This window comes from Branchiostoma belcheri, unplaced genomic scaffold (genome assembly GCF_001625305.1).
Source record: "Branchiostoma belcheri isolate BF01 breed outbred unplaced genomic scaffold, Haploidv18h27 scaffold163, whole genome shotgun sequence".
NCBI classification, from domain to species: domain Eukaryota; kingdom Metazoa; phylum Chordata; class Leptocardii; order Amphioxiformes; family Branchiostomatidae; genus Branchiostoma; species Branchiostoma belcheri.
The window spans coordinates 140,593-165,649 of record NW_017803080.1 but is presented as its reverse complement, the minus strand read 5'-3'; the positions used below and the strand labels follow the sequence as shown (position 1 = coordinate 165,649).

Below are 25,057 nucleotides of genomic sequence, written 5' to 3'. Positions count from 1 at the left end.
TGTAGTTACTGTAGTTCTTGTAGTTGGGGTATCGGGTCTTGTCTTGGCGAGACTAGCGGGCGGGTCTGTCTTTTTCACGGCCAGAGATCGCTTCTGTGCCGATAGGCACCTGAGTCCACCGCCTTAAGAAAAGGTATATTGTATGAAAGGCTGTCTTACTACGCGTAGTTGCTGTAGTTGCTGTAGTTGGGGTATCAGGTCTTGTCTTGGCGAGGCTAGCGGGCGGGACCGTATTTTTCACGGCCAGAGATCGCTTCTTTGCCGACAAGCACCTTAGTCCACCGCCTTGAGTAACGGTCTATTGTATCATGGAGGTAGATTTCTACCTCCATGATTGTATGAAAGGCTTTCTCACTACGTGTAGTTGCTGTAGTTGGAGTATCATTCAGGTCTTGTCTTGTCTTGGCGAGGCTAGCGGGCGGGTCCGTCTTTTTCACGGCCTGAGATATATTTATATGAAATGCTTTTTGACTACGCGTAGTTGCTGTAGTTGTGTAGTTTGCAGAGCATCAGCCTTGGTGAGGCTATCGGGCGGGACCGTCTCTTTTCACGGCCTGACTTCACTTCTGTACCGATAGGCTCTTAGAGTCCACCGCTTATAAGGAAGACAGCTTTGGTGAGGCTAGCGGGTGGGACCGTATTTTTCTACGGGCTTCGCTTCTGTGCCGATAGATTCTACCACCAAAGTCCGTTGACAGGGCAGTGTCTATTTACGGACCTACGTCGCTGAATACCCGTGCAACTTGCAAGCACACATTTAGAAAACGACGACCTGACCTTTCCCTCCACGCATCAGGCTAAAGCTATGCATATACCGTTTTGAACAGGCACCTTCCGGGTTATAAACATACTCGGTCATACGCTGACTTGTGTTATCTGCCGGCTATAAATCCCGCGTGATTGGGGCGTGTTGTTCGGGAGCAGTCTGACTATAGACTCCAAGTAGAGGTTTAAAAGGTTTAAAGTTTAAAACACGCCAAAATTAAACCCAAACCTCTGCCTGGATAGTAGTCTGTCCAGATCAATTGATTTTCTGATTTTCCAACCGAGGACATTGTATGATTATTAGCGTCCAAGTGTGAGCATACGTCCTATGAATGAATGAACTTTATTTGCTCGACAGTTGTACATGGGACAATATGTGTGACCGATTATGTGGAGTCAACATAGCTGTGTTAAAGGGCGTGTTGTTCCACTGAAGTGGTACAAACATGGAGGTAGAAAAACAACATGGTACAAGTAATAAACATGGGGAAGCCAGCTTTCAGTGAGCAAATTATAACCACCAAACCAGTTGCCGCGGCGCGTAAGTTACTAAAACCAAGGACATAACATTGCTAAAACGTTGCTACAGGAATACAATTGTTTCAGACGTTGTTTCATGGCTTTCATACCAGTAAAATTATGGATGTCGGTCGGACAAGTTCATTTAACAGTGCGTGACGGGCTCAATATTGTACTCAAAAGCAACTAACGCGTTGTATTCATATGCATGTATCACATTCTGGGAAGCAGGTAACAGGTTAATGTCGATCCGAATAAAGTTTCAAGTCTCACAGCCATGAGGCCACTAGGTTTGAACCAGGAAACTGTAAGGTTTGAACCACGAATACCAGGTAGGTACCCCACTCATTTCATTGTTTTCTATATAACACCGAGGACCAACGGTTTGTAACCTATCACTAGTATCAGAGAGAAAAGTAGGCAGCAGAAGCTAAATACTTAATATATTTTCTTACATGTTGTCTGACAAGTAATGTCTTGCACTGACAAGTAATTTCCAAGCAAGGACGAATAAGTGGGTTCGTTTATCCTTATCAATATATGAGAAGCAGATTTTATTAGATTAATATATAATAAGCAGATCTTATTAGATTTGTCAACGCGACTAGTGCTTTTTTTACCTTCATGATCCTACAAACAACAAACAGATTTTGACCTAGTGTGTGGATGACAAGCAAATTTCTCACTTAGTCGATAATTAGTCCTCTTTGGGGTGAATTCACGGGACAATGCCGACTGCACCCGAATGGTAATCATGAGGGCTGTCGTGAGCCATTTCACACCGTGATGTAGTGCATATGGCGGAGGTTCTTTCAAAATCACAAAAGGTGAAAATGAAGTGCAGGCCTTGCACAATGCATATAAATTTCTGGCGATGTTGTATCCTATGGCAACGACCAATCAAGACAGATAGAACGCTTGTGTGAATCAGTGACTTTGCGGTGTTGACAGCCATTCTGCAGAGTCTCACCAGAACACGGCAGAAGCCAGTAAGACAGTTAAAAAATTGTTGGGAAACTTTCTTATGCATTTTCGCGGTAATCAAGACTTTTCGCTAGGATCATCCAAGGAATTCGAACAAGCAAGGGGGTTCAATCCTCCTTGCAGGAACCAACGAGGTTCAACTTTTTGAACCTCCTTGCAGGAACGGACAGAGGAAAGCGTGGTAAGTTCTTCTTTTCCTTGTCACTCCAGTCATTTTTAGTTTTAAGTTGTTGTTTTCCTTGCTTTACGTCTTTTTACGGCTGTACTCAAAGTGAATTACTTGTCCTTTTAAAGCTTAAGGGTATGACCACACCACTGATCAGTTCATATCTGTTTACAGATGGCGTCCAAAGAGAGGTCGTATGTTGAGAAAGATGGCATGATGGGTTATTTCAAGAAACACAAGACTGAGAAAGATCCTCAGACTGGAAAAGCTGTGGAGGAATTCATTCCCGTTTCAAACTTCACCTTCGACATTGTAGAGAAGGTAAGAAATTTTGAATAGGGGACAAATAACAAAGAACAATTATCAAGCAACAATTGTTTTCAAACAAAGTGTGACGTTTTCAGTTTGTACAAACGGAAGTAATTGTTAATTTTCCCGGTGTCGGGTTATTACACCATTAGAACTTCATTTTTCTTGGAAAATTTGGTGCCTTTTTGTCAATTTTGTGGTGGATGGGATACGTAAGACTGCAGACTGGCAAGAAATAACCTTTGGTTTAGAAATTTATGTTTGGGAGACCACTGAGGAAAGTAGTCCCAAGTGGTGTGATCAGGTTTCTGGAGTTGGAGGTGAAAGGTCAAGTTTTCATCAGTCTGTTTTTGGCCATTTAAAGTTTAAAGAGCTGTGAAAATGGGCTTATGGACACTTCAGGATGTGTGTTTTCCTGTTAAAGTCAGTGTTCATGAACGTTAAATCCCAGAGGTGAGATTTTTACCCTTTTTTTGTGGTTATTTGTATAGAATTTTGCAGTAGAACGTTAATTGATAGGGCCCTGTCGGGCCGGGGGAGGGCTGATCATGGCCAGGCGAGTTGCTCCGCCGGCAAAGCTCGCGACAACCGAGGGGCATTAAAGACACTAGAACGAATCCAAGTAAGGGCCTGCAAAATCATCCTGGGGTCACAGTCTTCCAGTTAGGACACAGCAATACTACATTGAACCTCAGCTCCCTGGCCGATCGACGCCGCACAATCTGTAGAATATTTGCAGAATCGCTCTTGAACTCTGACTTTCGTGAATGGCTGCCCCCAGTAAGGCTTAATATCTCTGGTAGAAGTACACGTTCTGCACACAAGTTTGACACTCCATATTGCCGCAGTGTCAGAACGGTACAAAAAATCGCCCATTCCGCACATTGTTCTCAGCTGTTATGCTTAGGTCACATTTCCAAACCGGGGCCCGGCCGGGCTGTTTGTACGAACGAAAAATTAACTATTCTTATCAAGAATATAGAGAAATAGAGCCCATGATTGTTATCAAGAACTTTTCGATGTTTTCTTGTCTTTTGTATCGTAGTTGTCGTTCCCAAAAGCTGCCCGGCCGGGCCCCGTGTGGGAATTTGTGACCCCAGCATTAAACGTTAGTAATAAATGCAGTTCTTCCCTGCTTTTACTTATCATAAGAGGGCATAGAGCGAAAAGTTCGGCTAACATTGACCTTTATAGGCATTATTATAGCTCTCTACCGAATTTGTGTGATTATCGTGTAAATCATGCAATTTTTAAACCATTAGTATTGTTTAACGTCTAATTTTATGAACTTTAAAAACAACTCAATTCAGACTTTCGTCTGCTTAAGTTGTTTGAATAAAGATTGATTGATTGATTCTCACCTCGAGAAATTTTAAGAAATTTTTGATGGACATGAAGACTCATTCTTCAACTATTGGTACCGATTTATAAACGTAATGGTAAGTATTCCCGATGAATGTCTGTACTCGAGTACGGGATCTTTCACTCGGCCGCGGTATAGAAAATTGTCAAGACTCAAATTGAATATATAACAGGTTTAACTATAAGTGAAATAGGGAATAGGAGATTCGACATAAAGTGGTCCTTTCGGTTTAGACGTTCTTATAGGGGAATTATTCTTCTATGTGTCAATGACAAGCACGAAAGATGGGATGAAAAAGGTAACCAACCTTTTACAGACGAAAAAGACCTGATACATGTAGCGATACCTTTTCAAACGTGGACACCAAAGGGGGGGATGTATTCTTTCAAATAAGGACATTATTCATAATATTAGAACTATATGTTTGACCCATGTGGATATTAGGTGATATGAGGTAAATTGTATGTTGTCAGGCTCAAAAGCTACAGAAGGGAATCGGGTCACTCGATAGGTACAATGTACGTCAACTGTTGAAACTGTGTTATCTAACACTTAGTAACAGGTTGAATGCTTTGTTTTGCATGAATGGGAAACCAATATAACACTGTTACAGTAATAATTATGTATCTCAAGGCATAACTTACCAGTTGACGTGTGGAAACAGAAGGAGCCAGTAGAAATAGATAAAACCCCTCCTGGTCCTGTGCCGGGGTTCGAACCCAAGGCCCCCGGGCACCAGTCCAACCTTCTAACCACTCGGCCGAAAAGGTCTAGACCCATCGGCCAGGTCAGTTGGTAGCGCCTTTAAACCCCCAACTGTTACAGACGAATGTGTTGAGTAGCACAAGTATGAGGGCCTGCAAGGGGGGGTAGTGATTACGAATTACGCAAAATTTTCGCCGCCTATTACGAATTACGTTAAACTTTCAGAGCTGATTACGACTTTACGATTTGCGGCTAATGTCCAATTACGAATTACGTTGATTTTTGGGGAGGCTGCCTACGAATTACGAAGTCTAAAACGGCCTGATTACGCCTTACAAAAAAGGGCTTGCAGGCCCTCAAGTATAGCCACAATGAATTACTGAATGATGGATTATGTACACTTTAGTCTAATTTAGTAATTATACGACTATACCAATTTGGTGTGTTGGTTCTGGTTGATTTTTGGATGCAAAGAATTTAATCAAAAATATAAATCAAGACATCATATACTTCAAACTTCCTGTACTCACTCGCTATCTGGTTTATCATCTGTTGTTCCGGTGCTCTCAGTCTGATAGTTAGAAGTGCTTAGTAATAGTATTTGACTAGTTGGGACACCCTGGCTTCTTTGTAAGCCAAAATAAATAAATAAATAAATAAATACAGACATCTTATAGTATTGGAGCAGACAGCACTATTACATGAGGCCATAGAAACCTAGAACCTAGAATCTGGAATTTGAAACTGTCAAATAGTTTCTGTACATTGTCAGATATACAATCCTTCACAGTTTGCTACTGAGACAATCTCTCACTTTTTCGTCTGTTCCCTTATTACTGACTTGTCTACATTAAAAAAATATATTTTTTTACTACATAACATTGTAGATTCTATATCTAAGTATTAAGTAACACTTCATGAGTACAAATACTGACAGTGAAGAAGAATAGGCTCCACATTGTACCTAGTACATGTATGGGCCTTCATGGGTACCATACCTGACATATACAGGTACTCACTTCCTCTTACCCACAAGGGTCTGAAAGAAAATGGGATTAACCAGCTGAAACTAAATTGACAAGTCAGCTTTCTGCTTTGACCTAATTTTCTCATGTACCCATCTGCTTAGCAGGATAGACCTGAGTGATAAGACTCAGGTCTCTCATTATGCCCTCTAATGCTCACATTTCCGAACCGGGGCCCAGCTGGGCAGTCTTATGGAACGAAAAGTACGATATAAGCTTAGTACGAACAAGGAAACATGGAGAAGTTTTCTATAATCATCATGGGCACTATTCCTGTATATTCTTGATATGAATTGTTTTTCGTTCATACAAACAGCCCGGCCGGGCCCCGGTTTGGAAATGTGACCTTAGGGCATAAGCAGGTATACTGAGCCATTGATCACAATTCATAAACACTTGAAGTTATAATTATTATATTTCATGGATTGATGATCATGAACAAGCTGTTTGCGTAGATGTAGCTGTTTTTTTTAAATACATCTTTCTCTACTTTCCATATAGGTCACAGGAGATCATGCAGGATTTTTGGTGAAGCTGACATGTCACCCAGGCCAGAAGACCGGGTATGTATACCTTGAAATATCAGATAGGAGTTAAACATGTCCCATACAAGTGCTACACATTGAGTCAGAAGCAAAAGTCTACAGGCAATAAATAATCTTGATTTTGAAACTATGTTTTAATCCCTTTTTTAAGGTTTATTAGATTTTAATGAGTCAAGGATAATGTTAATATTTTGCCATGAAAATCAAGTGAGAACGATTTTTGTCATTGTACATTTCGTTAATCAAGCAGATTGTTATAGCCCTTAAATGTGACTGATATTATGCAGACAACTGTGCTATAATTCAATAGTCTTTGACTTTGAGTTTGAAAGAACAATCAGGACTAGACTTAGAGTACAAATTTAGGTTCATAATTTTCATACATGTATTTACATTCATTTGGAGTATTAGTATCGCCATGATGACAAATGACAGTGGAAAGACGAGTACCAGTATAGATATACTGTAGGTTACAGTACTTAATAGATATATGACTATACCCACATCCATAGTTGTAATCATGTGTTACATACTCACAAAGAGATAATACTTTAAGTTACATTAACTGACACAAATCTGGCATGGACCAGACTAAGTGTTTCAGATATTTTAAATACCTGTCCATGTCATGCACTTTCCCTGTCAAGATATTTCCCCATTGGTGTGGATATTTTTCTGTGAGTGTGTAAGTTTTCACCTTGTGTACAATCTGTTGTTGCTGGCATACAGTCGTGTGAATTCCTGTGATTACTGTTAGGAATTCTAAGATTGATGTGCCTTTCATCAAAGGTTTAAGCAGTTTCTGTTCCTTAGGCTAGCAGGAAAGGCCTAAAAAACAATCCCTCATCAACAATTTCACCTTGCTACCAATTGACCTATAACTTTTTTCTTCCCTCTGATCATATCCCAGCCTTAACTACAATTTGAACATTTAAAGTTAAAGTGAGACTAGAGTTCCAGGAACTCATACTTAGTAACTACAAATGATTTTGGCCTTGATGAATGTCAACAAATTCAATACATATTATAGAAATATGGTCCTGATTCGAATAAGTTATGTTAACAGTGTTCACCTTCAGTTAACTTCCAAATTCCACAAGTTTTAAATTCCCAGCAGTTACCACTTTGGAATTATAGCTTTTTCTCATTACTTATGCAAACCAGGCCTTCATTTCCATAACCAGTATCTGTTTATGTTCCTCTCATTCATAATTACATATAAGTTTAAATAGTCATATCATGGAAGGTAGCATATTTACAGAAATTCCTCATTAAGGATGAAAATTAGAGCCTTAATTGCATAACTATCATTTGATTATGTCAAGCATCATTTGAGCTGATAACCAGAGCCAGCTGCAGGTGGGACCAAACTCAAGTCACTTTTTTCCCTATCCCAAGAGGTACCAAAATTCATAACTACTCTACCATGCTCAGGTCATGAGATATCAAAGCTGAAAGTTCAGCTGCTGTACCATAACAAGCTGCCAGAGGCCCCAAAATCTAATCATTCCATTAGGTATTCACCTACCAAGTATGAGGGCAAGACATAATTCATCTTAGCCTTCTCAAGTTGTGTTAACACACACACACACACACACACACACACACACACACACATGCACACACACACACACCGTGACACACACACATACACACACACATACACACACACATACATGTATACACACACACACACACACACACACACACACAAACACCAATAAAAACATATTATTATTTTTTGTAACATTCTTGGCAAAGGTAATGGTTCTACAATATATTAAGGCGTTAACGGTATACCTATATGGGTACAAGTCTTAACTTACCCATTCAGAATTGTGATATAATGAATTCATCTGTTTCACACAGGGTAAGGTACATCCCAGTTGGTGCCAGGAGGGACACATTTTGCAGTTATGCAAATCTCACAATGGGGGACCAGGACTGGGGGTGCCTCACAACAAGCATGCCAGACATGTCATTCAGATCCATGCTTGTTAGGAAGCAGCTGGAATTCGAGAAAGGCACTCAGCTCAAGACAAGAAGGGGAACCACAGTCGTGGGGAAGGTGAAAGATGAAGACATTTGGATATTCAACGATAAGGTGTGTGCCTAATATACTAGTAGTTAAAATCCTATTATCACTAAATACATGAAAAAGACCAACTGAAGGTGTAACAATGGAGGGACAGTGCAACACCTGTAAATGAAACCCAGTCAGAAGGGTGATGAATATCTAACTTTAAAGACTGCAAGTTGGTAATTTGATTTGGTAAGATGATTTGCAAGAAAGGAATCTGCAGGTACAATGGAATAAACCTAATATATATAAGTCTCGCGAGAACACGAAACTAGGTCAAGACTTGTGTGGATACTAACTGTTAATTATACGTGACTGATGAACCTCTTCAATGTTTGTGGTATTCGGCGAATACCGTCTAATTGGCAGCAGGCGTAACCTAATCTGCCCATCCGGCACCAGCCGCATCTGGCATCAGTGCATCGCTTCCCTCGTGCCCCGGTCATTCGCTCTCAGCCTGAGTTAGCGGCAAGACGATCAGTACCTGACTGACACGTTTTCCCACCCTCCCTACCCACTGAAATTATCTTTATATTGTACCATTCAAGTAACATAACATTGTTCTGTCCTCAGGCGGGGACTTTGTTTCCCCCATATGTATCCGTATAAAAATACATGGAATTTTAAAGTTACACTGTGTCACTTTTTCAATGCTCTAGGTCCAGATAAAAGCTGAAGAGAATGAGAAAGGGAAAATGACTGTTTCACGAGTGCGGCCTGATCAGCAACAATATATCCTGTTGCCATTGCAACACAATGTGTGGACGGCAAAGATTAGCCTGCCACTATCCCTGTCACCAATGAAGGAAGTTGTTAAGGTGAGTAATTAAAGTTTAACCTCCGTGAAAAATGGAGGTATTATTTGTGTTTTTTTTTTGTTTGTTTGTGTGTATGTGTACATGCTTTGGTTCTGATTTGCTGGTGGCATTTTTCGTGTCTGGAACATTATGTTGTTGGGGTCACAATTTATCAGGGGACGATTGCATAGCTTGAATCTTACCCCTGCCATTACTGCCCCATACACAGTAGAGTAACTTTGTAATGAATCTTCTGAAAAGTTGTCTCATAAGCTATTTAGAAACTTACTAACTGAAGGATTATATCTCATTATGACTTTGCCAGCTAAAATTTGACATGGTACTGAAGTTAGTTTCCTATTTTTCACCAGGTGATGAGGAAAGCGTTCCAGCACAATTTCATGCCATCCATGTATGTTATGGGACATGCAAACATGTCAATGCATGCTGAGCTTGTGGCAAGCAGGTTTGACAGCTGCCCTGTGACAGTGGCAGTAGGGCCAAGCGGTCTGGGCAAGACCATGGCGCTGAAGACTGCCCTCAGCATGATTGGTAAGCTAAGTGTTTCATACTTGCTAATTATCCAATGTTGTCTAAAACTACAAAAAAACAGTAACTGTTTTTTTGTAGTTTTAGACAACATTGGATACTGTTACTATGTTTCTACTAAGCTCACAAAACTCATCATACACTTGGATCAGTGCTAGATATTTAGTGTATTTGGTCTAAAAAGAAATCAGATAAATCAATTGAATCAAACAAAAAAAAAGGAATTAAGAAATATTTATTATGTAAATCCCAAATCTTTACTACAAATTATACATGCAATCCTTACCGCATGCTAGGTTTTTTTGTTCCATTTTAAATTGGGAATTGTACGAAGAGTAACACCAAATGTGGTACATGATTCAGCATTAATTTTCTCAAATGTTAACCATTTCTTTTAAATTTTTTGTTGTTGTTGTTTCCAGGTATTGGTGAGAACGGCTACCTACGGCAGTTCAAAAGGGAGGCTGTGGTCTCCCTGGCCAGCAGGACAACGCTGGGCTGCTTTATGGACGACCCACACACCTTAGAATCCAGGAAAGAGGCAGCAGTCGACTTCTATGGAATGGGGGGCTTCTACACCCTGTCTAGGGGACTGGAGGCTGCAAGGTGTGGGTTTCTGATGACTGCAAACCACCCTCTGGAGCACCACGAGGAGAGGTCAGTTTTATCTTCATTCTAGTAAAAAAATTCTGTGTCATAGCTTCCAAGTGCATATTGGTTGCCTAAGTGTTGAATATGTACTATTAAATTAAGGGTAAGTGTCATGCCCCAGGTTAATTAATATGGTGTGATATTTTGTCACTTGCTATTATGATAATAATAATCACCAAGTAAAACTGCCAAGTTTTCAATGCAAACTTTGGTGGTTATAACATTACTGACAAGGCCTTATCAAAAAGTTTCCAAACCTGGTGATCTTTTGTAAACCATGGAAGACTTAATGTCCCACCTTTTCCAAAATCTGTGGGTTTTGGGAAGTTAAAAGAAGAATAGTTTTTCCTTTGTCTGTAAGTTTGTGGAAATTGTGATAAATTGTAGAAGTTTGAGTAGTCAACTCATTTCGAGCATTGTTATGGTTTGAACAGTTTGAGATAAAATGTCTTTCGTCTTCAATATTTACAAATTCTTTCACATAGATGTAGTCTAGCTTCTATACCTGCCTCTCTCTATTTCCAGAGGATGGGCGCTAACTCTAATTTTGCTTAGATGGCTTGAGCGTAGTTTAAAATCTGCAATGTCAAGGTAATGATTCGCTCTACATGTATGTTGGAGGTTTTACATTTTGCGTAAAATCTTAACTTGCAACTATCAGTTGACAAAGTATGAAAAAATGTTTGTATATGCATATCTGTAAGTCTCCTCAGCATTTTTGCAACATGTTCAGTTAATGGAATGCCACAAAAAGGACTATCCATTGTGATCTAAATCATTATGGCTGATTGCAGACCTTTGTCTGATTCTAAAAGTGATCACAACATCATCAGCTTACAATAAACAAGAGACATAATAAGATTATATAAAGTAGGTGGCATACATTCTGAATTGTCTAACTCTTTCACTAAATCATTAAGTAATAAATTAAAAAGGGTGGGGCTCAAGTTACACCCCTGTCGGACACCCTTATCAGACAAATGGCGGTGTGAGTCCAGATTTTGTTTTGACACTGACAGGTTTCGGGTTTATTATATGCACTGAGAAATAGATGAGTCATTAATGGTATTATCTTATAGCCTGGGGCCCTTCCAGAACTGACAATGCAGCAAACTGTGATTTCTTTGTTGTGGTTTGTGAACAATGTGGCCAAATTAGTTGTCAGTGCAAATCTAAAGTGACTACTGTGCATGCTTCAAAATACATTTGTACACAGAATGCACTGACAAACTGTAAAAAGCAGGATCATCATATTAATGATTTTGATCAATGTAACAGTTAACACATTCACATAGTATTACTTAATCTACAGTACATGTATGGCAAAAAAAGAAATCTTTCATAGAGAGTAAAGGGGACCAAGTGACAAAACTAATCATTTCTGTTTTTGTTTGATCTTTAAGGGACCTGAGAAGGCTGCTCTACGTACCATTTGATGGGCGTAAAATCAGTGATACAGGTGGAGCAGAGGCCAGAGTACAGCTGAAGGAATTGAGAGACCAAGAGCGCCTATCAGCTTGTATGCGGACTCTGGTCATGACGGGGGTCACGTTCAGGGAAAAGGGCTGGAAGAAAGTGCTGAGACAGGGAGAGGAGTGGGCGAGAGACAACCCAAATGTGTTGAGGGACACTCTGGTGAACTACAGTGTCCTACACTGGTTCACATCCAAGGTGATCATGAGTTGCGCTGTCTAAGGCCTGGTTTACATGGGGCAAAAATATCATTTGACATGCGTCGAATGACGCGTGGCACCGCACTGCAAGTTGTTGGTGACAGATTTAAGCATGTAAACATTACCTCCGCCACTGACGCGTGCAGGTGCCTCACATCAATTTTCCTCTCGCACCTCTGGATGTTCCACAGAAAAACCAATGTGTGGTGAAATGTGGCCTTCGATGCAGGTCAAATGATATTTTGCCCCATGTAAACAGGGTCTTAGTTTTCATTCCCCCATAATAAGGAAAATGTACTTAATTTGGAATGGATCTAATATTGATCTTAGAAATGAGGACGAAAAATAGAGAGGGGGTTGCAAATATTTCTTCAAAGTGTACAATTTAGATGTTAATCTTAACATCCCTGGACACAATGTTGAGGCAGTCGATTTGGTGTTATTATTATGTTAATGACCCATTTCCACAAATTGCCAAGTGCCAAATTCCTCAAGTGTCAGGAGCAACCTAGATCATATCTAATACTCCTTAAATCTCTGCATAATTAATTGACACAGCTGTTCTCTGCATCTTGAATTCTAGATTTGCCACAGGTTTGAAGTCCCCCAAGAGGAGGTGGACTCCTTTTGGAAGGAGAAGGTCCTGCCCTTTGTTCTGACACATATGCAGCAACCTACTAGTAGTTGCCTGGTGAACCAAGACCCACCATCTGTGCTGGAGACAGTCCGGGCGGACATTGCCATGTGGATAACCACAAGAACTTATGAGGTGAGATAGTCAATCATATTCAATTTGCTTGTGTTCCCTGAATGCCATAAATTTAACATTGTTGTTAAGCTGTAGAAATTTACATGACAGTGTATTACTATTGCTGTAACATCTCACCCTTGACATGTCCACTACCTCCTAGCATGGGTTGTTGTGCCTGATACAAACTTAAACATAAATGAAGAGCAACAGCAATAGGATTTACATGCATTTAGGAAAAGGGCAACATAGATGACTTGCAAGGTCACGATGTATTTGGGTTTTATTAGGCTTTATAGTTTTACACATTTGTGATCAAGCTGCCTTGTTTACCTTGTATAATACTTAAAATCCATTTAATTACATTTTCAAGTCTATCAGAGTAAGTTGAAGAAGATCTTAGTAAGTAGAACATAATCATTGGCAAAGCGTAAATTAGCCTTCCTAATACAACTGATGATTATGGCCTGGTTACTATTATATAATAGTAATAAGATCCAATAACTGAACTAAGCCAGTGTGCTAAATATATCTTTCATAAATCTTTAAAGGAGCTGAAGGATGCTGTGAGGATGAGTTCAATGAAGTATACGAAGAAGGGACCCACTCCACGGATCAAAACCTTGATGGTGACAAGTGAAGCACTGTCTGAAGCCTCCCCAGACTTCCCCCTGAGCACCATTAAGGAGCATTTGAAGGCCAGTGGTGAAGGATTGCCAGAGACTGTTCCCTACAAGGTCAACAGGAGGAGCAAGCGATTTGTAGGGTTCCGGTGGGAGAGTTTTACCAAGGATCAACAAGAAAACATTGAGAAAGGTACTGGCCTCAGACTGTTTTAATTATAATACTACTACTGGTACTGTGTCTTGATGAAAGTTGTTACTGTTCATTAAATATTGTCTAGATAAACAATTTTGTTTACTAAACACTCTGAAACTCATTAAATTAAGATGACTTATTATAAGATGTGAAACAAAATATGTCAACCATACAATCATCTCTTAAATACCTTTACAGCACTACGTGATGAGACAGAAGAAGAAGAGATGGAAACAGATTGAACAAGGCAATCATGGTATGTAATTGCAATCTTCATTCACCTTGCTGACATCTTTACCTTTAATATTTAGAAAGTTTAATATAAATTTTGTGGGTATGTGTGTGTGTGTGCGCTTACTGTCTGGATGTCTGAGTGTGTGTTTGGACGCATAAAGAGTGACATACTGTATGTATGGAAGCCATGGCAGAAGCAGAGAATTAGAGCGAAACACCCTCCCTGGAGAGTATATACAGCTTAATGAAAAAGGTGCTGATGAATTTTAATGATATCTTTATGATAATGATGATTGCATGAATTTTGACTCTATTTTTCAACTGTAATAATTATCTATGTGACAACAAATTAGCATAAAAATCACTTACATTAACGGATAATAGGTCAAAAGGCTTATAAGAGAATTAAAATTGTTCAGCAGGTATTATCTGTTTTGAGTAAAATGGTATGTAAATTATTATGAACCCATTTTGTTTTCAATAACCTGATAATTCCCTTTTTGATGTCTTTCCAGGTCTGGAGGAACATTAGCATGCCGTGTGAATGAAGTAAGACCATCAGACATCGCCCAACCCATCACGCAGTACATGATTGTAGTCTTCCTGAAGTTAAAATTATAACACTGACTCATATTTTCTTTCAAAGTATAGTTTATTGCAAACTGTTGAGAGCATGAACTCCATATGCAAACAAGCAAAGAAATAAAAAAGTAGGATTATTCTTTATGCATGTATAACTAGAAACTAAAAGTTAACTACATGTAGGAGGGAAAGTACTTCTAAATGTGTGAAAAGGCACTATGTTATTTCATTGAAGAACTTACTTTTCTTTGCAAAGTTCAGATTTAACTATCATGAAATATGCTTGTGGCTTCCACGATATGCTTCGAAATGTTTTTGCATTCTTTAACAAACTTGTAGGAAGAAAATATGTTTAGTTTGTCTGTTCAAAGAGAACTTGGTTAAGTTGACAGGAAGTTGCCACTAAGTCTTATTGTTTGATATAGAGTGTAATGTATTTCTGACCTTTATCATATTTAAGAAAGTACATCGTGCATAAGAGAGTTATGATGCATACAACAGATATGATACAAACTATTGTACTGAGGATGACTGCACGTGGTAGGGTCAGAAGCACATATATGGGGTAACACATTTTGATAAACCAACGTTTTAAGGAAGACTGAATGTGCTTACTAATAGTTGATTTGTTTCAAACGCTTGACTATGCACTGTGAACTTGGCTACCAAACATACCTAGTATAAATAACAACTTACAGTATGGTTGATTAGAAAGCCTTTTGATCCATTTGTGGCAGCCTGGTAAATAATCTCAACAAGCTATCTTATGGGACCAGGTTGTTTACCTGCCATTAGTGTTAAGTGCTACTGAGCATATCAAGACCCTCAGCTAGAGATTATGAATATTTTATGTCATAATTCATAAGCGGTTTTGACTTGTTAGTTTTGACTGGTTAGTTTAGCAGCAGTGTTGGTGTTTGTCCTGATCTGCATAGGAGATATTAATTGGTGTTTGTCCTGATCTGCATAGGAGATATTAAAGGAAACTGCCAAGGAATGTAGAGTATGTTTGAGTCATCCTTAGTTTACATTAATTTTGTATATTTACTGTTTTTCATGCCTTGAAATTCCTATTGTCCCAGCACTGTCCCAAAAATAAATTTCAGCTGTCCCGAAGTGAGGATGAACTGTCCCAACCTGTTTTTGGGGAAGTATTGACTTCAACTTGAAGTCAACTTGCTTATATTCACTCCCAAGTGCACTATTATTGCAGAATAGACTATCACAGAAAATTTCTGGGGACTTTTCCGGAGTCAAAAGCCAGGACGTGTGCCTTATAAACAAAAGAAGGGCTGACAGTCTGATGATAACTATTTTTCTATTGTCCCCAGAATGTCCCAATGTGTCTTTTTAGTTGTCCCAGTCTAAATTCTGTGGTCAGTGGCCACTGGACCACCTTTACTTTCAAGCCCTGGTTTATCCTGTCCTGACCATAATTTTACAACAACATTGATGCAAAAAAAACTTTACCTTGAATGACTTTACCTGAGGTGTTGACTATGATTTGCAACATTTACAGCATTCAGACTGAAGCATGTTAAAATTGTTCACATTTTTTAGTCAGGCTACTACTTGCAGGTTCATTACATCTAATCAACAATCTACACTAACTTTCTTGTAAAAATATTCTGGTTGTAGTGGGATGCTCACTGGGCAACAACTGAGGTAAACACTTTGGAAGGAAATTTCCTTGATATGCAAAAGTCTTTGGCCAGCAATGGTGAAGAAAGAGAACAAAATGGATGTGCTCATAATGCTGCATTACATTTCTGTTCCAAGTGTTATTAGATACGAATATATGCAATGCCTTGTACTTTATCAAAAGAAAAGGGTAAATCTTTCCACAAATATATTCGACTAAACTGCAAGCAGACTTCTAATACATTATTACAGTCCATGACCTTCAGAGATTGAAACATATAATAATTTGCTATGTGATGTGATTGCAAGACTTTAGTAAAAAGTTACACTTTGACAAAAACAATCACAAGAAGTAACGGCCTCGTAGCATGAAATTAGCATTCAAAAAGCGTGTTGTTGCATTCTTTGTAAGACATGCGTGTATGACATTTCACTTACAAATTGACATCTATTAATGAACTGATGGTTACTTTGTGCATAGTCTTATATCTTGAATTTTTGTTAGAAACAGCTAAATTCATTTTACAGTCCCTAACCACAATTGCTGGACTAAAAGTTCTAAAGGCATCCAGTGCAATTTTCATGGCGGCAAAGTTGTAGGTTATTTCCTAATACCATCCTACATGTACATGTTTACATCAGATTCAGTTTTTCATACTTTTATAGCATTTATTAAGACCTTTTCAAGTAAACCCCAAGATGTATCCTCTATTATCTGGGTACTACCCTATAAATCAGCCTAGTAGGATCAATCGGTAACCATTTTCCCCCATTCCAACAATTGCTGAGTAGTATTTGCTCCAAGAATGCCAAATACACATGAGGATAGTGCTGTTTCAACTTAGTGTGTACATAATTCACTTAGATTTCGAAATATCTGATTTTCAAATCCATAAAATGCATTGGGCACCTTTTTCCAACATTCACTTCTGACTATTTGCATTGTATTGTGCATTAAATCTTGCATCTCAGCACTCAGAGGCATTTATAAATGGCTGCTTTGCAATGTTGGCATGCGATTTTCATCTGATTCAGTATTTTCATCAAGTACATGTAGTGCCATCAAAAACAATGGTGTACTAAATCAGATGTAATTCAGTGGTGAGAATTTAACAGCTTCCTCACTTTCTTGTAACATTAAGACATGAACTAGCTTAATCAAGGGATGAATTGATCAACCACAGAAATAAAATATTATTCTGTCCTGACTGCCAGACTGATGCATGGAAAATGTAGTTTTAAATGGTCTGGATGATGTACTGGGGGCCTCAAGAGCCCGGTTTGCATGGAATTCAAGCATGTGGTTATTTTGTAGGTTGGTGGGTGAATCTTAGAAATCTTAAAAGAACAGTGGATAGATTGCGAGACAGTGTTTTTGGTACGTCAACATACAAGTCGCTCTGAGTCTGAGCCTTTGCATTTTAGTGAGCATTTTGTAATACCCTTAATCACTGGGCAGCTCATAGACCTGGAATTGTGTCAGCTGTCAGTTTCATCTATATACTTAAAATAATAGACCATCTTATAACATTATCTAAACAATGTGCTACACTACACAGCAACACAACCCACTGCTTCATATGTCCCATGATTCATGGACACTGCAGTGCACTGTTCACTTCAAATTTTCCTTGACAACCAACTCACTAAAACATGCATGACAAACTGTTCTACAAATAACAAAATTGAACATTACATGTACTGTGTGTAACAAAAGCCTAATTCTGGCATTATATTTTCAAACCCTTGTCTTCATGCACCGTGTCATGACAAAATAACTAACACAATTGTCCAGCAACGTGATGAGGGGAGAGGCTTCAAGACTATGGTAATAAAATTTGAAAGACTTCCCTGAACACTTCAATCACAACTTCTTAAAGTACCCGATGTACATCAGATGTACATGTAAAAATAAAGAAATAAAGAAAAAAGAATAAAAAAGTACCATCATTTAACAACATAATGCTAATTATAGCCTTATTTACATAGTCAATGACACTAGATAAAACACATATTTACAAAGCACAATAGGGTATGAGACCTCCAAACTCTGTCTTACATGAAAGACTTAAAGAAGTACAATGTAAGTTCAGTTACAGCAAGTTTAGCACCACCAGTTCCATGCCATACATTGTAATTGAGGTAAATCCCACCAAAGCATTTGATAGTCTCAGACTTGAAAGGCCTCAGGAAGAATTGGCACCAATAGGTCGCTTAATGAGGGGAAGAGGAGAAGACTTGCTGCCCTGATTTCAGGGCCCTGAGGCAGACATTTTCAGGGCTCAAGATATACATGTATGAGTAGTCTTACTAGTAATACACATCATGTACATTATTAACTACAACAAAAACCTTACACAGTATGTATTATACTATATTGTTGAGGTTGACTGATCTAGCCTGAAGTTCATCCCAGAGTGTTGTTCTTCCTCTTCTTTGTCAAAGGCTTGTTCATACTCCCAGCTCCTGTGGTGCAAAGGAATAGCTATAATGTCAATTTGACAATCAACAGTTACAGTTGATAATTTTTTTTCTTAAGTTTGCATATGTAGTACCATAATTTGGCTCTCTCTATAGTACATCCCTCCCTCCCTCCCTCATTAGGCATCCTTTGAATTTTATTGTACTAACTTGGCATAAACACACAAAGACATTGCCTCAACAATATAATATAGAATCACATTGCATGGATCCTGTCAAAAATATGAAAATTTGTATTAATGACAGGGTGATCCTTAAAAACACTATGGGGAGTTCGACAACACTCTTACAGAAAAGAACTCTATGGGGAGTTGGAGCACTACATGGGGGTTTGGAAAACACCTAATATTGAAATTACAGGAGGGCTTTGGTAATACTTGTTACTTAATAGCATTGTATGGGGGGGGGGTAAGTATTTAATGAAAGGCACTTTGGGGGGGTTGGAGAATATTTTACTTAAAAGTATGGTACGGGTATTAGGGACTACATGGGGGTATTGAAACACCAAGTCATATTGATATAACATGGAAAAGGTTGAATGGAACAGTCCATTTTGGAACAAAAGAAAATGGACAGAAAACTGTATTTGCTCCCGAGCAAATGTCTGCCTTTCTAGTTACCTTCACCAAGAAGGTTATGTTTTTTGTGGCCGTGTGTGTGACACGTGTCTGTGTGTCTGTGTGCGTGTCTCACAGCAGAACTCGAGAAGGCTTAGATGTATTATCTTGATATTTGGTAGGTGGGTAGGTCTCGATAAGAGCTCGAAATGATTAGAATTTGTTATAGTATTGCAGCAGAACCTCCGTTTTTGATATCTCCTGATCTGTACTTGCAAGGGACATAAATTTTGAACTGTAGGTAGCTCTTGTGCTCCGCAAGAAGTGACGCAAGTCCTATAGCAGTTTGTTTGGGTCCGAACAGCAGCCACATTTGTTTGAAAATGTTTGAAGCAGGATAACTCAAGAACCAGTTATCAAATTGTCATGGTTTTTGGTATGTAGGTAGTTTAAGTGATACTTGACATTAAAAAAAAATCATTATAATTATGCAAATCAGTATCTAATTCCTCCATGTGAAATACCGATTGTCACAGTTAAAATACGTGTACAAACAGTAAGTACTAGCACAGATACAATATATGTTTGGGGGATGTAATGCCTGTGTTCATACCAAGTGATTCCTCAAAAGTGCTGATCAATCTTCCATCAAGAATGTTCTCGACTGGCTCCCATGTTCTGAAAGAAAGAAATATCGAGGAGCATCAATAACTCTGAGATTCAAAAAGAATTCTGCTTCTGTAATTGTGTAATGTTGCAATAATGTACAACATTGAACCTAGTATCAGCATTTTCAAAATCAAAGCAAGAGTGGGAACATCAAAACATGTCATAATTGGAAGCATACCGAATGTTGCTATCCCTCCACTTCACCAAGTACTCTTTAGTTCCCTGTGGCAAAAAAGGATACATATATATTCATATAACTATCATACTGATATCACCATATCTACAAAGAAAACAAGATTTCGTAGAATTCAGGCCCCCATGGAATATTTTGAGTTATCTAAAGGTGTGCAGGAATTATATTTATAAAGCATGAAATTCCTTCTCGTCCCAAACGTCTTACATCAGCTTTACGGTTGGTTCTTTCCAATCTAGCCATGTAATACACCAGGAATACAAATTTCCTTGTTAAATAAACAAATTACAACAAAACGTGCATCTCAAGCTAATCACAATTTGCTTTCATGACCCAAATCCTGATAATCCAAGGCAAGTTATTCTCTGTATGCTTGTTTCAGATTACTTTACGTTCTATATTCAGAAGGTGCACAATTAAATGGTAATGAAATAGTTTGATGATATGACTAATGACAAGAATGAAGACTGTACATTTCTGATACGTTGTTCTAACAGTTGATCTGCTCCGTAAATTCCAGTTTCCCAAGTCTTGTCTGAAAGATAAATGCCAGACAAAGAAATATTTAAGACATGTGAATAAAACTTCATGCCTAAGTGAGGAATACTGTTAGCCATTGTGATTTTACTTCAATCCCATGGGAGTAAGAAAGGTATTTTAAGCTTGCTTGCCAATTGTCTGCTAATGTTCAGTATCAATACATTCAACATGTTACAGCAGTGTGACTTTAATCTTTGTGTCCATATTAATTCAATAGACCATTTCTTTGACAAGCTTCAGTTTTTCGAAATATTTGTCCATGCATCAGGCCTGAAAGCTCAGAACATTTATGTCCCTGCTCAAACACAACATAGTGTCACGTCCAAGCTGAAATGTAGGTAATTGCTATTGTAGTTTAACATTATGAAATTGAATCATGCATCTTTGGAAATGTACAAAAATCTAACCACAAAAGCAGCATTTATCTTACCCTTCTGAACATTCATTGATTGTTGTACTCCTCTTTGTCTCTTACGGTGACCTGCATATTGGAAAAGATGATAAAAATGAACTTAAGGGATAAATATACATCTCTTTGGACAAAGATAACATGCGCAAGATCAGGACATAGGAAGTTTTTGAATTCTCCCCTTGAGGGAACATCATACTTTCCCTAGCCTTGAATTTGATTTCCTGATGCAAGCATCACTTCAATTTCAATGACCAATATATATATATACATGTATATTGTAGGTAAATTTTTCAGAGGGGCCACACTGTTAGCTGATCATCTGAACCAAGAATCCAAGAATGCCGTGCTGGTGGCTAATTAATCCTTTAAGCCAAGAGGACTACTAGTACTAGTTATGCAACAGTTAACTTAAGCTTACAATGTACAAAGCAGTAAGAGGTTAGGTCTCCTCATTACATTAGCTTAGGCCACACCAATTTGATTTGTTGCTTATCGGATTCGCCTGTCCATTTTTTCTGATTTGCAAAAAAAAAAAATTTTAGATTCTGAATCAACTCCAAAATGCTGAATGGAAGACATATTATGGCCCCAATGGTTGTAAAAAGTACTTTTCTCACTAGCTTTTCCATGTAACAATGAGGTGGTTTCATTACAAGTTCAAAATTTATTGTTTGAATTATAAACCAGCCTGGTATGTTAACTTCACGGCTCTTATCGTAACATTTCCTGCTATCATGGGGTGCCTTGGTCTGCTTTTTTTTTCATTTCGACATATTGGTTCATATTTCTTCTGAAAAAATCTGTGAACTAACAAATTAAATTAGTGTGGCCTAAAGAGGTGCATTATGCACAATGGAAAACCACTAGTCCTTAGCATAGAGCTCAGAGTAACGATAAATTTGTGGATGGATATGTCATATCTTGTAGGTCGATGACCTACATAATTAAGTATATCAGCAGTCACATACCCTTTCTGGACAAGCCGACAGCATGCTTGGCATTTTCAGCTCTCCTGGTCAGAATTTGGTGTCTTCGTTTGATGTGCTCCACAGTGAACTGTTTTCTCAGGAACTCGCAACTTTGTGGAGATTCGGACTGCTTTAGATGGAAGTCGTCCTTTTTGGAAAAGAAGCGTAGAATGTGTCCTTTTTGCTGCATGTAATTCCTTCCAGACATGGGTTTACTGTCCATCCATTCCTTCGATCTTTTCCGCTGGGCTCTTTTCAGTTTTGCCGAATGCTGGAGTGCATTATCCACTACTCTTTGTCCATAGTGGTTTGTGCACCCTTTGCACCTACACAAGGATGTACATGATTGATGTTGCTTGGCACATGGACACCTGCTTTTGTAGTTTTGACTTTTGATGTTGTCATTGCATCTCTTCTTATGTGTTTTGTCGTTGACACCACAGCTGCAGGTACATAAACTCTGTGAAGTTGGAGGTGTGGCAGACAAGGCAGGCTCTGAAGGTAAAGTTGAACTGGCAGTGGAATCAAAATGCATCAGGTTGCTATCGAAAGCGAGGTAGATACATGCTCTGTCATCAACTACATTGGATGGGAACAATGGAATGATTGGTGTATTTTGGTTCGGAGTGACCAGGAGGATAGCCATGTTCAGCACATTTGACAATGTTTGTACCATCAAGTCCCCCAAGTCACCATCAAACTGATCTCGCAAAAGGAACCTCGGAGCCTCGTCCTGCAAGTTGATGTCTGGCACATATGTCTTATATTTATCTTCATTGTTTAGCCACTCATCTACCATGGTAGCTCTTAGACGAATGGCCAAGTTTTCCTGATTAATGGCACTTGAAGTTGAAGGCTGGATGTTGTTGAAAATGTCGGGAAAAAGGGAAGATAAGTGGTTGCAGACCTTTGTGCCAATGTCTTCATCTTCAAGCAGCTGTATCAGCTGGTAGCTAATAGACATGAACAGGCAGCTTCCATCAGCTTTGGAGGGTACACGTACCAAACCAAGGGCAGCCAGATTGGCATCAAGGTTGCTTTCATCATAATGATCATTTTGCTGCTCATCATTCATCATTTTGCTTAGAAGATCGATTCCACTGTCACATGCTAAGTTGGGATCAGCTGAGGCGGCATAGTTCTTCAGAAGATTGAAAACCCTAACTTTGCAATTGACAAGTTCATCTTGAATTTCGCTGGCGTTATTTGCATCTCCAAGTTTGTCATTTTCGGGTGAAGCATGTGACTGAGTGTTGTTAGAGGGCAGGCCAAACTCTTCTGAGGACTCCACATCGCAAAACTTCCGCTTGTATAGTGATGCAAGATGCCGGTTTATTGCATGTATGATAGTGAACATTAGGGCATATGCAAATGTGGGACTTATTTTGTTCTTGTTCATTCTTTGGTTCAACTTGCGGTGGAGGGCTTCATTTCTGATTGTGCCTTTTCCCGGTTCGATGTCAGACACACATCCCTTCTCTATGTGCTTCATCAGTTTCCTGACCTCGTCTTGAGCAGTTTTTGGGTAGACAAGCTTCCCTTTGTGTTCTTTCCTGCTCTTTTGCCACTTGTTTTGGAATTTCTTCATATTTTGTGCAATTTGCAATGGAGGAGGTGTTACCTTTGTCCTTTTTTGACCAATGTCCCCTTTCCCTCTAAACACCATGGAAAGGTCTCGTCTAATATGTCTTGACAGTGGGTGGTGCTTAGGGATAAACTTTGTTACTCTTTGAACAGCATGAAACAAATCTAGTTTTACAACAGTACCTTCACCAAAAACCCCTTCTATCAATTTTCTCCACTCGCAACACTGGTCTAGGAATATCTCTTGTACTTCTACATTCTGTCTCTCTAATCTCTCTTTGAGTCCAAGCAAAGATGCCTCTATCTCACTGAAGGCAGTCGATTTACACAACTGCCATGTTAGAACTTGGCCAATGTCATTTGTGACAGTACAGAGTGCCCTTATTTTGGTAAGATATTTTCCATCTACATTTACCCTAATGTGTTTAACACATTTAAATGTGTGATCAATACTAATCCAATTTGATGTTGTAGTGCCTTTAATGGAATGCTCCAAACCTTTCTTTTTTTCATTGAAAATACATTCGAAGCATCTTCTTAACATTTTTTCACCAGGAACTTGTGACATTATTGCCTTGATTCCATCTATGTGTTCATGTATATGGTGCTGGTCGGGATGAAGATCAAGCATGCTCAGGCTCCCCTCAATATGTGTTGTCCTACATCTTTTTAGCAGTCTCACACATTCCATGATGTCCATGCCAGTAGAAACCATGTCATATACCTCATTTGCAAGGGTACGTTCCAACCCATACTTGTGTGACAGCACAAATGGAACAGTGATGCTCGGCATTCGGTCTAAGATGTATTGTGAATGGCTCACAATACGATGTCCTAGTGGACACCTCAAGATTCTGCTGACAAGAAGTATGTTTGTTGTTTTCCCAAAAATGAGCATTGGCTGTTTGTTTTCAGTAGAACCATCCATGAACTTTGAGACACTCAACTGTTTTCCACATGTGCATTTGAGTTCATCAAACAGCCATGGGAATTGTGTGACCGGGTCCCAGATGAGAAGTTGTGGTGACAGAACATCGTCAACTGACTTTGGTCCCAACGTTTTTGCAGATTTCACTTTCTGCTTGATGTTGAGATGGAGTCTCTCACCAACATTCACACTGCACACTGTGTTAAGTCCTAATAGAAAGACAATAAGGAGGACATTGAACATCTTGAAGTTCATGGTCATCAATGCCTTAGTCCTCTTCAGGGGTTTATTCTAATGGTGATCCCAGGGAATTTTGTGCAGACAATAGTCACGTGTCTCCTACATCATCTGACTCACTTTGCCTCGTCAGGGTAGAGATCACGACTGTTCTTTCTCCTTCGTCTCCTTCATCCGCAAATCTGGTCTAATCCCAGCAACAACTGTGCGAAGGTGGAACACAAGCAAAATTGTATGGAAACTCCAGCAATGTCAGAAGCTGATGTGCGCCCGAAACGGAAGAGACGTCCTCTGGTACGTTACCAGGATGAGTAGGATCTCGAAGATGGCAAG

At 39.1% G+C, this 25,057-nt stretch overlaps 2 protein-coding genes across 3 annotated transcripts; one reads left to right on the top strand and one right to left on the bottom strand.

Moving 5' to 3' along the window:
* The first annotated feature begins 221 nt into the window (after window positions 1-221).
* On the top strand, window positions 222-18,302 carry LOC109466335. Of its 2 annotated transcripts, XM_019764052.1 has the most exons (12): window positions 222-2,449; window positions 2,609-2,755; window positions 6,338-6,399; window positions 8,251-8,485; window positions 9,121-9,279; window positions 9,630-9,810; window positions 10,230-10,464; window positions 11,862-12,129; window positions 12,715-12,900; window positions 13,431-13,695; window positions 13,897-13,954; window positions 14,448-18,302. In XM_019764052.1, the coding sequence occupies exons 2-11, from the start codon at window positions 2,609-2,611 to the stop codon at window positions 13,938-13,940; spliced, it is 1,782 nt and encodes a 593-aa protein (XP_019619611.1). In that variant the 5' UTR covers window positions 222-2,449; the 3' UTR covers window positions 13,941-13,954; window positions 14,448-18,302. The 2 variants fall into 2 exon arrangements, with proteins under 2 accessions (XP_019619611.1, XP_019619612.1); XM_019764053.1 differs by lacking the exons at window positions 222-2,449; window positions 2,609-2,755 and adding an exon at window positions 3,063-3,196.
* Window positions 18,303-18,431: 129 nt separating this feature from the next.
* LOC109466338 lies at window positions 18,432-22,202 on the bottom strand. The gene is made up of 6 exons (XM_019764055.1): window positions 21,976-22,202; window positions 21,026-21,076; window positions 20,529-20,590; window positions 20,041-20,084; window positions 19,807-19,871; window positions 18,432-18,621 (listed from the first exon to the last, which is right to left on the bottom strand). The coding sequence occupies exons 1-6, from the start codon at window positions 22,196-22,198 to the stop codon at window positions 18,563-18,565; spliced, it is 504 nt and encodes a 167-aa protein (XP_019619614.1). The 5' UTR covers window positions 22,199-22,202; the 3' UTR covers window positions 18,432-18,562.
* Between the last annotated feature and the right edge of the window lie 2,855 nt (window positions 22,203-25,057).